The sequence below is a fragment of the Erinaceus europaeus genome, chromosome X (genome assembly GCF_950295315.1).
Source record: "Erinaceus europaeus chromosome X, mEriEur2.1, whole genome shotgun sequence".
In the NCBI taxonomy this organism is placed as follows: domain Eukaryota; kingdom Metazoa; phylum Chordata; class Mammalia; order Eulipotyphla; family Erinaceidae; genus Erinaceus; species Erinaceus europaeus.
This window is the reverse complement of record NC_080185.1, coordinates 71,512,676-71,527,459: the sequence shown is the minus strand read 5'-3', so window position 1 is coordinate 71,527,459 and position 14,784 is coordinate 71,512,676. Positions and strand designations below refer to the sequence as shown.

Here is a 14,784-nt window from a genome sequence, read left to right as displayed (position 1 = left end):
AGAGATTCTGATGCTTGAGGTTTTGAAGTCCCAGCTTCAATCCCCCACACCACCATAAGCCAGAACTAAGCAGTGCTCTCATAAAAAAAAAAAAAAAAGGAAAAAGGGCGGAGGGTAGATAGCATAATGGTTCTGCAAACAGCCTCTCATGCCTGAGGCTCCAAAGTCCCAGGTTCAATCCCCCGCATCACCATAAGCCCGAGCTGAACAGTACTCTGGTTAAAAAAAAAAAAAAGGATTCATGAAGGATGATAAATGACATAGTGGGGGTTGTATTGTTAAATGGGAAACTGGGGAATGTTATGCATGTACAAACTATTGTATTTACTGTTGAATGTAAAACATTAATTCCCCAATAAAGAAATAAATTTAAAAAAAAAGAAATAAACTAAAAAAAAAAAGGAAAAAAAAGAAAACAAGAAGGCCACCAGGAGCAGTGGATTCTTTATGCAGGCACTGAGCCCCAGGGATAACCCTAGTGGGGAAAGAAACACTATTGCATGTATAAACATGTACATAGAAATGGAATTTTTAGGTGGAGATAGATAGTATAATGGTTATGCAAACAGACTCTCATGCCTGAAACTCCAAAGTCCCAGATTCAATCCCCCCTATGACTATAAGCCACAGTCGAGCACTGCACTGGTTTAAAAAAAAAGGGAATTTTTTATTTCAAAGAGGGAATAAAAACAAGTTAAAAATATGGGCTGGGAGGGCTTGGGAGGCAAGAAAAAAAAGGAAAAGAAATGAAACACAGTGGGACAACAAAGCAAAAAAAAAAAAACACGGGTGGGTCAGAAAGACACTGAAATGTAAATTGGGATCCTCTCCTGATTTAGGAAAGAAGAAATCACCCACATCTTAGAAAAAAAAAAAAAAAGAGTCGGGCAGTAGCACAGCAGGTTAAGCGCATGTGGCACAAAGCACAAGAACTGCCATAAGGATCCCGCTTCGAGCCCCGGCTCTCCACCTGCAGGGGAGTCGCTTCACAAGCGGTGAAGCAGGTCTGCAGGTGTCTATCTTTCTCTCCCCCTGTCTTCCTCTCCTCTCTCCATTTCTCTCTGTCCTATCCAACAACGATGACATCAATAATAACAACAACAATAAAAAGGGCAACAAAAGGGAATAAATAAATAAATAAATAAGGGAGGGTATAAATAGCATAATGGTTATGCAAAGAGACTCTCATGCCTGGCACTGAAGTCCCAGGTTCAAAATCCCCCACTATAAGCCAGAGCTGATCAGTGCTCTTGTAAAAAATTTAAAAATTAAATAAAGGAGAGTCTGGCAGTAGCTCAGCGGGTTAAGCGCAAGTGGCATAAAGCGCAAGGACCAGTAAGAATCCAGTTCGAGCCCCTGGCTTCCCACCTGCAGGGGAGTCACTTCACAGGCGATGAAGCGGGTCTGCAGGTGTCTATCTTTCTCTCCCTCTCTCTCTCTTCCCCTTTTCTCTCCAGTTCTCTCTGTCCTATCCAACAACGATGACAACAATAAAAAACAAACAAACAAAAAAAAACAACCAGGGCAACAAAAGGGAAAAATAAATAATATTAAAAAAATAAAATAAAAATCTCTATAGATAGTAGCCAGGGAATGAACTATTAAGAGCTAGCACATAAAGCACAGATCTTCCATGCTCGAGGCTCCCAATTTAATTTCCAGCACAGCATGTACCATAGTGGTATCTAACATCTAACTTCTCTTTCAGTCATGTGAAAATTTCATGTGTAATAAATAAATATTTTTATTAGAACTCAATAGATGGTAAAGTACACTCCTCTCCCCGCCCCCTCTCTCTCTCTCTCACACACACACACACACACAAAGTTGGGTCAGAGAGACAGCTTCATGTCTGAGACTCTAAATTCTCATGCTAAATCCCTAGTACCATCGTAAATCAGAGCTGAGCAGTGCTCTGAAAAAAATAAAATAAGGGGGCCAAGCAGTGACATGCCTGGTTAGCACACATAATATGAAGCACAAGGACCTGCGCAAGGATCCGGGTTCAAGTCCCCAGCTTCCCACCTGCAGGGGGGAAGACTCTTCACAAGCTGTGAAGAGGATTCTGCAGGAATCTTGCTTTCTTTCTTTTTTTTTTCTTTTTCCTTTTTTTTTTTACCAGAGCACTGATCAGCTCTGCTCTATGGTGGTGCAGGGGACTAAACCTGGGACTTGGAAGCCTCAGGCTTGACAGCCTGTTTGCATAACCATTATGCTATCTACCCCTGCCCAGGAACCTTTCTCTCACCCTATCTCCCCTTCCTCTCTCAGTTTCTCTCTGTTGTATCCAATAAAAATGGAGGTGGGGGGGAGAACAAAATCGGCCACCTGGAGCAGTGGATTCAAAGAGCTGGCACTAAGCCCCAGCAATAACCATGGATTTAAAAAAAAAAAAAAAGCTGGGGGCAGGAGAGAACTGGGTGGTGGTACATCTGGTTGAGCACATGTCACAGTGCAGTTTGAGCCCCGGTCCCCACCTGCAGGGGTAAAGCTTCATGAGTGGTGAAGTAGGGCTGCAGGTGTCTTTCTCTCTCCCTATCACCCCCCCTCAATTTCTGACTGTGTCTATGCAATAAAGATAATAACAAAATTTAAATAAAAAAGAAAAGAAAATGCTGGGCCAAGGAACTGGTTCAGCTTTAGAGTACATGAGTAAAATATATATATATATCCTTAAACAAGGGCAGGGGAAGCACCATAATGGTTATGTAAATAAGTTTCATGCTGGAGGTTCTGAAGTCCCAGATTTAATCCCCTACACAACCATAAACCAGAACTAAGCAAACACACACACACAAAACTACTGAAAAACAATTACGTCAAAAGTAAACCTCTATAAAATAAAAACAGCAGGGGCCAGGCAATGGCGCACCTGCTTAAGTGCACACATTACAATGTGCAAGGACCGGGATTCGGGCGGTAGCACAAAGGGTTAAGCGCAGGCGGCGCAAAGCACAAGAACAGGCATTAAGGCTACCAGTTTGAGGCCCCAGCTCCCCACCTGTAGGAGAGTCGCTTCACTCTGAAGCAGGTCTAAAAGTGTCTATCTTCCTCTCCCCCTCTCTGTCTTCCCCTCCTCTTTCCATCTCTCTCTGCCCTATCCAACAACGACGACATCAGTAACTACAACAAGCGCACCAAAAGGGAATAAATAAATATTGAATAAATAAATAAACAATGTGCAAGGACTCAGGTTCAAGCCCCTGGTCCCCACCTGCAGGGGGAGAAGTTTTACAAGTGGTGAAGCAGGGCTACAGGTGTCTCTGTCTCTCGCTCTCTCTCTGTCTCCCCTTCCCCCCTCAGTTTCTCTGTCTCTACCCAATAATAAATAATTTAAAAATAAATAAATAAATAAAACGGCTTGTGAGGTGGTAAAGTGGCTCGAGTGCTATACTTGTGGGTACAGGTTTCCAAATTTTTTTTTTTTTTTTTTAGGTTTCCAAATTTAATCCCCAACATCACATGCACTAGAGTAATGATGCTTTGGTTCTCTCCTCCTCTTTTTTATTTTATTTATTTATTCCCTTTTGTTGCCCTTGTTGTTTTATTGTTTTGTTATTGGTGTCGTTGTTGTTGGATAGGACAGCAAGAAATGGAGAGAAGAAGGGAAGACAGGGGGGAAGAGAAAGATAAGACACCTGCAGACTTGTTTCACCATTTGTGAAGCGACTCCCCTATAGGTGGGGAGCCGGGGGCTTGAACCGGGATCCTTACTCCAGTCCTTTCACTTTGCTCCACGTGCACTTAACCTGCTTCGCTACCGCCTGACTCCATCTCCTCTTTTTATCATTTTTTTTTTTAATTACGAGAGCACTGCTCAGCTCTGGTTTATGGTGGTACAAGGGATTGAACCAGGGACTTTGGAGCCTCAGGCATGAGAATCTATTTCCACAACCATTATGCTATCTACCCTTCACCCCTTTTTATAATTTATTAATAAATCAATCTTCAAAAATAAAATATCAGCCCAGGTAGTAGTACAATAAAGAGAGCACTGGACCCTCAAGCATGAGTTCTAGAGTTCGACCAATGGTATCACATATACCAGAGTGATACTTTGTCTTTGTCTCTCTCCATACTTCTCACAAATAAATAATACTGACAAAATAAAAAGAAGAGGTGGGCATAGATAGCATAATGGTTATGTAAATAGACTCTCATGTCTGAGGCTCCAAAGTCCCAGGTTCAATTCCCAGCACCACCATAAGGCAGAGCTGATCAGTGTTCTGGTAAAAAATAATAATAATAATAAAAGGAAATAAAAATAGGGTGGTCTGTTAGGTGGTACAGTGGATAAAGCACTGGCCCCAAGTTCAGTCTCTGGCAGCACATGTACCAGAGTAACATCTGGCTCTTTCTCTCTGCCTATTTTCTTCATGAATAAATATTTTAAAATAAAAATAAATAATAATAAGCACCAGGTGGTGGCATACCTGGTAGAGGATATATGTTTCAAACCCCAATCCCCCCTACAGGGAGAAAACTTCAGGAGTGCTGCCAATGTCAGTCTTTCCTTGCCTCTCCCTTCCCTCTCAGTTTCTGTCTTCATCCAAAAAAATATTGAAAACTAAAAATGGGAAATTAGGCAGTAGCGTAGAGGGTTAAACACAGGTGGTGCAAAGCAAAAGGACCTGCATAAGGATACTAGGTGTAAGGATCCTAGCTCCCCACCTGCAGGGGAGTCGCTTCAGAAGCTGTGAAGTAGGTCTGCAGGTGTCTCTCTCTCCATTTCTCTGTCCTATCCAACAACAACAACATCAATAACAACAATAATAACTATAACAATAAAACAAGGGCATCAAAAGGGAATAAATAATTTTTTTTTAAAAATTTACAAAAATAAAAATGGTTGCAACCCAGTACATAGCAGTTAATGGATGTCTTCCCCCACCTATAGGCAGAAAGACACCCTCTCTAGGCAAGATGAATCACCTTTTGGTATGAAACCTCCTACTGGTCCCCCAATAGGAACATCCAAAAAGAGGAATCCAGTGAGCATACCTTATTTCCTGGGATGCAGTTCCTTACTCAGGGAATGCACCCTCTAAGGCCCTAGACTCATCTTGGCCCTTCTCAGTTCCCTGCTTGTTTTTTATAAGGCTGTGCATAACCCTCTGATTTTCTTGTAGCCTGTGAAACAATGACAATATTAATAACTACAACAGCAATGAAAAACAAGAAGGGCAACAAAAGGGAAAATAAATATAAATTTTTTTTAAAAAAAACCCACACTCTTATAATCTTAGGCCCTTGTAACTCATCATCAAACCACTAATAAAAAATTTAAAAAAGGAAAAAAAGTAGGGAGTCAGGCAGTAGTGCAGCGGGTTAAGCACAGGTGGCACAAAGTTCAAGGACCAGCCTAGGTATCCCGGTTCGAGCCCCCGGCAGGGTGTCACTTCACAGGCGGTGAAGCAGGTCTGCAGGTGTCTATCTTTCTCTTCCCCTCTCTTTTCTTCCCCTCCTCTCTCCATTTCTCTCTGTCCTATCCAACAACAAAGCAACGTCAACAATGGCAATAATGACGGCAACGAGGCTGCAACAACTAGGGCAATGAAAAGGGGGAAAAATGGCCTCCAGGAGCGGTGGATTCATGGTGCAGGCACCGAGCCTAGCAATAACCCTGGAGGAAAAAAAAAATAAAAAAAAATAAAAAATAAAAGATTAAAGAAAAAAAAAAAAGAAAAAAGTGGCCACCAGGATCAGTGGATTCATAGTGCCTGCATGGAGCCCCAGCGACTGGAATCAAAAAAGACAGAGGAAAAAGGGAGAGAGAGAGGGAGAGGAAAGGGAGAGGGAGAGAGAGATTTGGTTAAGAAATGCAAGGCAGCAAAATTATTAAATAAAATATAAGTAGAGTGGTCTTGGAGGTGGCACAGTGGATAAACCCACTGGACTCTCAAGCATGAGGTAGCAAGTTCAAACCCCGGCAGCACATATACCAGAGTGATGTATGGTTTTCTCTCTCCTCCTGCCTTTCTCATTAATAAATAAACAAAATCGGGAACTAGGAGCTAAGCGGTAGCGCAGCGGGTTAAGTGCACATGGCACAAAGCTCAAGGGCTGATGAAAGGATCCAGTTTCGAGCCCCAGGTTCCCCACCTGCAGGGGGTCGCTTCACAAGCAGTGAAGCAGGTCTGCAGGTGTCTATCTTTCTCTCCTGTCTTCCCCTCCTCTCTCGGTTTCTCTCTGTCCTATCCAACAACAATAGCTATGACAACAATAACAATGACAACAGTAACAACTACAACAAACACAACAAGGGCAACAAAATGGGAAAAATGGCCTCCAGGATTCGAAGAGCAGGCACCAAACCCCAGTGATAACCTTGGAGGCAAAATAAATAAATAAATAAATAAATAGATAAATAAATCATATATATATGTATATATATATATGTATGTGTATATATATATACTTTTTTACCAGAACACTGCTCAGTTCTGGCTTATGGTGGTGCTGGGGATTGAACCTGGGACCTCAGAGCCTCAGGCTTGAAAGGCTTTTATACATAACCATTATGCTGTCTACTCAGCCCAATAAATAAAATCTTAAAAAAATGAATAAAAATAGGGATTAAGCCCACGTGACGCAAAGCACAAAGACCAGCGTAAGGATCCCGGTTCCAGCTCCCGGCTCCCCACCTACAGGGGAGTCAATTCACAGGCAGTGAAGCAGGTCCCCCTCTCCGTCTTTCCCTCCACTCTCCATTTCTCTGTCCTATCTAACAACGACAACATAAATAAAAACAACAATAACTACAACAACAATAAAAAACAAGGGCAACAAAAGGGAAAATAAATAACTATTAAAAATTAAAATAAGTAGAAATAAAAGTTGATTGGGGCCAGGAAATAAAAGTTGATTGGCGCATTTGGTTGAGCACACACATTACAGTGCACAAGGACCCAGGATCAAGCCCCTGGTCCCCACCTGCAGACCTTCACAAGTGGTGAAGCAGGGCTGCAGGTGTCTTCTCAGTCTCTTTCCCTCTAACCTCTCAATTTCTCTGTCTCTAAATAAAAATAAACATATTTTTAATTCATGTTTTAGGGATTCGGGCGGTAGCGTAGCTGGTTAAGCGCAGGCGGCACAAAGCACAAGGACCAGAGTCAGGATTCCGGTTCAAGCCCCTGGCTCCCTACCTGCCGGGGAGTCGCTTGGCAAGTGGTGAAGCAAGTCTGCAGGTGTCCATCTTTCTTTCCCCCTCTGTCTCCCCCTCCTCTCTCCATTTCTCTCTGTCCTATCCAACAACGATGACATCAATAACAACAATAAAACTGGGTAACAAAAGGGAATAAATAAATAACCTAATTTTTTTTCTTAATTCATGTTTTAAAAAAATAAATATAGTGGTCCGCGAGGTGGTGCAGTGGTGAAGCTTTGGACTCTCAAGCATGAGGTCCCGAGTTCGATCCCCGGCAGCACATATGCCAGTGATGTCTGGTTCTTTCTCTCTCCTCCTGTCTTTCTCATAAATAAACAAAATCTTAAAATAAAATAAATTAAATGAATAAATATGGGGCCGGGTGGTGGCAGACCTGGTTGAATGTACATATTACAGTGCACAAAGACCTGGGGGGTTCAAGGCCCCCGTCCCACCTGCAGGGGGAAAGCTTCACAAGTGATGAAGCAGGGCTGTAGGTGTCTCTTTGTCTCTTTCCCTCTCTATTACCCCCTTCTCTCTTGATTTCTGGCTGTCTCTATCCAATAAATAAAGATAATAAAATTTTTTTTTAAATAAGTAGATTAAATCTCAGGGGACCAGACAGTAGCACTGGTAAAGTACACAAGTTACTATGTGCTAGGACCAGGGTTCAAACCCCAGAACCAACCTGCAGGGAGGAAGTTTCACACGTGTTGGAGCAGGCTACAGCTAACCTTCTTCTCCTCCCTCTTGCCCTACTTTTCTGTCTCTGTCACAATCAGGGAAAGAGTAGAGTAACTCTCAACAGCTACAAATTCTCCTGTCACTAAATATCATGCACTAAAAAGAACACAGAATTTTGTTAATAATCATTTAATGCAAAAATAGAAGAATTGTGCAATTAGAATTTCTTGTAGTTTGGGTTGGCAGAATAGTTCATTTGGATAGTATACTGCTTTTGTCATGTGTGTAACCCAGATTTTTCCCCCCAATATTTATTTATTCCCTTTTGTTGCCCTTGTTGTTTTATTGTTGTAGTTATTGATGTCGTTGTTGTTGGATAGGACAGAGAGAAATAGAGAGAGGAGGGGAAGACAGAAAGGGGGAGGGAAAGATAGACACCTGGAGACCTGCTTCACCGCTTGTGAAGTGACTCCCCTGCAGATAGGGAGTCGGGGGCTCAAACCGGGATCCTTATCCGCTTTGCGCATAACCCAGGTTTAAGTCCAGCCCCCAACGCACAGAAGTTATCTTTCTCCCTCTCTTTCTCTCCCCTCTCCTATCTCTATATAAATTGAAATAGTGATAGCAATGAAAACATTTTTATTCTTGCCTTTTGTCAACTTAATAAGTTGAGGGCACAAGTTACCATGTTCAAGGACCCAGGTTTGAGCCCCAGCTCTCCACCTGCGTGGGTGGGGGGTTGCTTCAGGAGAAGTGAAGTAGGTCTCTCCCTACCTCCTCCTCTCCTCTCAATTTCTCTCTGTCCTATCAAATAAAATTGAATATGGAGCATTGAGTACATGAATGTGAAAAAAATTTCAATCTATTTCTAAGACTGTGGGAGAACTATAGTAGTTATCTTTGGGGGGGGTGTGGACAGGCCTTTGGTGAAAGAAGTGGTGAAAAAAAAACTATACTATATATATTTTTATTTTTAAAAAAGACTAAACTAGCTCTTTTTTAAAAATAGAATAAAAAGTAGACAGCTGAAATTTATGGGGTCAGTGAAATATCTCACTTGGTTAGTGTGCTGCTTTTCCATGTGCAAAACCCAGGTTCAAGCCCAGCCCCCACACCACTGAAAGAAGCTTTGGTGCTGTACGTGCTTTCTGGCTCTCTCTCTCTGAAAAATAAACAAGCAAACCAAAAAAGATACATTAAAAACAGATCATGCAAAACTTGAGTTAAAAAGGGGGATGTTTTGCTATGTGTCCGTTTTTTAATCACCCTTCTTTTATTTTAATGATTACAATGAGAGAGCTTCACATGAAACAGAGGAGAGAACGAGCACAATGTAGTACATGTGGTACTGAGGATTGAACTGGGAACATAAGACATGCAAGCCAAATGCTCTACCAGTTAAGCCTCTGCTCCAGTCCCGTAGTTACCCTTTTTTCAACCAAATCACTTCACTAAGAAAATTTTCACTTATAAAACTGTTGCCATTACAGGGGTTCTGTATCACACTTGCCAAAGACAGGTGTTAGCACACCTCACTCACCACCAAGTTGTCATCTTCATCCACCATAGAACATTGTGTCCCCAACTCCCTGAAAACACCTTTCCGCCTCAGCCTCCCACCCCACCCCTTTCTAAAGCTTTGCAACTGCTGAAATAGATTATAATTTAGTAAAGATTCACCCTGTATTTTCCCTTGCTGCCATTCGGGTAAATTACTTTGAATCAGTTCTTTAGACACTGTAATAAATTTGACATAATTTTGCTCAATTTAATTCTTAACACCCAGAAGTGAAAAGTCTACAACCTATATAGCTTTTACACATCTATAAAGGAGTTACATCTACTGCTAAGAGCTAGACTTAAAGACACCCTACAACCTGGACACCAAAGTGGAACTTCCCTCTGTAAGCCCCTAATCTATAGGGCTCATAATCAAATTGTCAAAAGCTATGTACACATTTACAGAACTATAGACCCAGCCTACTCCAATCTGACTCTACACCCCCAGAGGACAAAGAGTAAATTTCTTTCTAGAAGCCCACAACTCCAAAAACAGCGAGATTGGAGCTACGAAGACATAGAACCTGCAGGTAAAGGGGGTAGGGAAGGAGAGAAAGGGACCTTCTTAATGCTCACTGTTTGGAAAAATCCGAATTGCTAGAAACAGTGCCCTACCTCCTTCTTTCTTTGGGCAGAAGTCGAGGGAACACCATAAAGGAGCAGTAGCGCCACCACCATAGTCGTAGACACACACCAAAACCACCAACGGGCTGCCATATTCGCTCCTCTCCCTCCTAGAAGCAAAACTTTCCTCGGGTTGGGTGTGAGGGTGGGACCTGAGAACAGACTGAGCCTTCCCTTGCTCCTCCTAATTGGTCCTGCTCCGTTCTAGGGGAGGACCCTCACATCACGTCACCGCAAGGGGCTGCAGAACGCCCACTAAAGACCGCTTCCTTTCGAATTGGTGTCTGTGAACCAATAAAAAGAGGATAATCTGGAGGGTTTTTATTGGCCCTCTAAGAATTGTTCCCGCCCCGTTTATTACGTAAAATGACGCGTGGTTTCTTCTTCATACGCCTGCGCAGTTGAGCTGTTGCGACTTCTCTCGCTCTCAAGGTTGCTTAAGGTGACTAAGATGGATTCTTTCAGTCTCTGAAATTCACTTCTTTTGTGCGATGTCTTATAAAAATGACTTATCATCCCTGGCACCAACAGTCAGAGCTGAGCAGCGCTGTAGTACAAATAAAGAAATAAATAATCATGTATATATGTTTAATTAATAATAAAAAATTGACATCCACTCAATTGATCAAAGCTATATTGACTTACTGCATCCAAAGTATTTCAATTAGAAGAAAGGTAAAAGGAAGGCATATATATATATATATATATATATATATATATATATATATATATATATACTTTACCACGGAGAACCTTTTTTTTTTTTTTGTCATTTCAGGGACTTAATGCTTTGAACTTTTTCAGATAAAGCGCTAAAAAGAGGTAGATCATGAAACAGACCACAACATGGAATAAAAGTAATATAATATATTGTTTAAAATTACTTTTTTGGGGAGTCGGGCGGTAGCGCAGCGGGTTAAGCGCGGGTGGCGCAAAGCACAAGGACCAGCGTGAGGATCCTGGTTGGAGCCCCGGCTCCCCACCTGCAGGGGAGTCCCTTCACAGGCTGTGAAGCAGGTCTGCAGGTGTCTTATCTTTCTCTCCCCCTCTCTGTCTTCCCTTGCTCTCTCCATTTCTCTCTGTCCTATCCAACAACGATGACATCAATAACCACAACAATGTTAAACAAGGGCAACAAAAGGGAAAATAAATATATAATTTTTTTAAAAAAATTACTTTTTTGCAGAGGCTAAATAGCATAATGGTTATGCAAAGAGACTTTCATGCCTGAGGCTCCAAAGTCCCAGGTTCAATCCCCACCACCACCACCATAAGCCAGAGCTGAACAGTGCTCTGGAAAAAAAGAAACAGAATTACTTTTTTTTTAAATTACTTTTTGAGCTGGGGAGACAGCATAAAGTTTATGCAAAAAGCCTTTCAAGCCTGGGAGTCCAGCAGTAGTGCAGCTGGTTAAGCATACGTGGCACAAGGCATAAGAATCCCCCCTGGCTCCCAGCCTTCTGGAGAGTCGCTTCACAGGTGGTGGTGATGCAGGTCTGAGGTGTCTTTCTCTCCCCCTCTCTGTCTTCCCCTCCTCTCTCCATTTCTCTCTATCCTATCTAACAACGACATCAATAACAACAACAATAATAACTACAACAACAAAAAGACTTCAAGGGCAACAAAAGGGAAAATAAATAAATAAAATTTTATAAATTAAAAAAAAGAAGAATGGGTGTTAAAAAAAAAAAAGCCTTTCAAGCCTCAGGCTCTGAAGTCCGAGGTTCAACCCCCAGCACCACCATAAGCCAGAACTGAGCAGTGTTCTGGTAAAAAAAAAAATATATATATATATATATATATATAAAGAATTACTTTTTTGAGACCGGGTGGTGGCACACCTGGTTGAGCACACATGTTACAGTGCTCAAGGACCAGGGTTCGAGCCCTCGGGCCCCACCTGCAGAGGAAAAGCTTTCTAAGTAGTGAAGTAGGGCTGCAGGTGTCTCTCTTTCTCTCTCCCTCTCTATCTCCCCTACCCTCTTGATTTCTGGCTGTCTCTATCCAATAAATAAAGATAATTTTTAAAAATAATAAAAAAAGAATTACTCTTTTAAGATCATCTTCTTCACTAGAAAGAGAAGCCACTTGGGTCCTCATACATGCCCACTGAGAACCTTCCTAACCACAACTTGAGTTAGTTTTCGTTTTTTTAGTTCATGACATAATCTTTTTAAAATGTTGTTATTGATTTATAAAATTATAAGATAACGGGTATAATTCTACATCTTCCCCACCACCAGAGTTCTGTGTCCCCATTTACTCCATTTGAAACATTTAAAACATTAAATGTTAAATTTAAATATTTAGGGAGTCGGGCGGTAGCGCAGCGGGTTAAGTGCACGTGGTGCAAAGTGCAAGGATCAGCATAAGGATCCCAGTTCGAGCCCCCGGCTCCCCACCTGCAGGGGAGTCGCTTCACAGGCGGTGAAGCAGGTCTGCAGGTGTCTGTCTTTCTCTCCCCCTCTCTGTCTTCCCCTCCTCTCTCCATTTCTCACTGTCCTATCCAACAACGACATCAATAATAACTACAACAATAAAACAACAAGGGCAACAAAAAGAAATAAATAAAAATATTTTTTTTTAAAAATTAAATATTTAAATTAGTTCTAAATTAACACACCTGGTTAAGTGCACATATTAAAGTGCTCAAGGACACAGGATCGAGTCCCTGGTCCCCACCTGCAGGGGAAAAACTTTGTGAATGGTGAAGTAGGGCTGCAGGTGTGTCTTTCTCTCTCTCTCCTTCTCTATCTCCCCCTTCAATTTCTTTCTGTCTCTATCCAATGATAAATAAATAAATAATTTAATGTTTAAATTTAAACATTTAAATTTAAACATTTACATTTAAACATTTAAATTTAAACATTTACATTTAATTTAAATTAGCTTTAGTTCTCCCTAGATCACAGATATTGGTTGACTATTATTTCTAAAACTATATATATGTGTGTGTGTGCGCCATTTTTTCTATGATCCTGTATTATTATTATTATTATTTGCTTCAAGGATTATTGCTGGAGCTCGGTGCCTGCACTACGAATCCACTGCTACTGGAGGCTATTTTTCCCCCTTGTTGCTCTTGTTGTTTATTCTTGCTGTTATTATTCTCGTTGTTGCTGTCATTGTTGTTGGATAGGACAGAGTGAAATCGAGAGAGGACGGGAAGATAGAGAAGGGGAGAAAAAGACAGACAACTGCAGACCTACTTCACCACTTGTGAAATGACCCCCTCTGCAGGTGGGGGGTGGGGGCTTGAATCCGGATCCCTGAGCCTGTCCTTGAGCTTTGCACCATGTAGGCTTAACCCACTGCGCTACCGCCCGACCCCCCCTTATCTTCCTTTCTTTAAAATATTTTATTTATTTATTTACCTTTTTGTTGCCCTTGTTTTTATAATTGTTGTGGTTACTACTATTGTTGTTATTGATGTCGTTGTTGCTGGATAGGACAGAGAGAAATGGAGAAAGGTGTTATGCCCAGATTTTAGATCCATTCCCCTACAGAGTGGAGGCCAGAATCACATGTAAAAGCAAATAGCCTTTATTGAAGCAAGCTTAAGCAGGGGCTACATGCACTTCCCAATAGTGGCATGTGAGCCCTGAACTAATGCAAACAGGTTCTTTTTATACACGCTAGGAAGGGGGGGGGAGTTGGTCAGTTACAGAATTCACTTAAAGTTTAAATCAGTTTGTCAGGGAGGTCTGTGACCACAGTCCTTGTCAGGGGGTCCGTGACGCAGTCCTTGTTAAAAGGTTCTATTTATTTACTAATGAAAAAGATAGGAGGAGAGAGAGAAAGAACCAGATTATCACTCTGGCAACATGTGCTGCTGGGGATTGAACTAGGGACCTCATACTTGAGAATCCAATGCTTTATCCATTGCGCCACCTCCCGGACCACGTGATAATCTTTTGGAAATCATTAACCATATATATATATATATTTTTTCATTTGATAGGACAGACGGAAATAGGACAAGGGGAGACATGCCACACTAGATTCACTGCTCTTGAAGCTTCCCTTGCACAGGTGAGGACCAGGGGCTTAAACTCAGGTTTTTGTGTACTATGATGTGTACAATCCACTAGGTGTGCCACTGCCCGGCTCAACCATTATTTTATCTCTCCAGCCCTAAAGAAGTTTATTTTTTGGGAGTCAGCGGTAGTGCAGTGGGTTAAGCGCACATGGCTTTAAGCATGAGAGTCTGTTTGCATAACTATATGCTACCTCACCTGTCAATAAATAAATTCTAAATAATAGTAATAATGGGGCTGGGGAGACAGCGTAATGTTTATGCAAAAGACTTTCACACCTGAGGCTCCAAAGTCCCAATTTAATCCCCAGCACCAACATAAACCAGAGTTAAGCAGTGCTCTTTGTCTAGGGGCTGGGTGGTGGCGCACTTGGTTGAGTGCACATGCTACAATGCACAAGGACCCAGGTTCAAGCCCCTTGTCCCCACCTGCAGGGGGAAAGCTTTGCGAGTGGTGAAGCATTGCTTTCAGTTGTCACTCTTTCCCTATCACCCCCTTCCCTCTAGATTTCTGGCTGTATCTATCCAATTAATAAATAAAGATGATAAAATTTTTATACATTCTTATAAGAGGCTAAAAAAAGAATAAAGGGGTTTGCGAGATAGCATAATAATTGTGGAAAAGACTTTCATCACGAAGACTCAGAGTTTCTAAACTTACTCCCCAGCACCACCATAAGACAGAGCTGAGCATGTTCTGTTTTTTCTCTCTCTTTTCTCACTGATAAAAAAG

At 41.7% G+C, this 14,784-nt stretch overlaps 1 protein-coding gene across 1 annotated transcript in view; it reads right to left on the bottom strand.

Annotated features, from left to right (window-relative positions):
• The window catches only part of MAGT1 (magnesium transporter 1), a 58,938-nt gene extending 48,663 nt beyond the window's left edge, over positions 1-10,275 (bottom strand). The window contains exon 1 of the mRNA XM_007534348.3: positions 10,007-10,275. Coding sequence (XP_007534410.1) covers positions 10,007-10,108 — 102 coding nt within the window. The 5' untranslated portion in view covers positions 10,109-10,275. The remainder of the gene's footprint in view (positions 1-10,006) is intronic.
• Between the last annotated feature and the right edge of the window lie 4,509 nt (positions 10,276-14,784).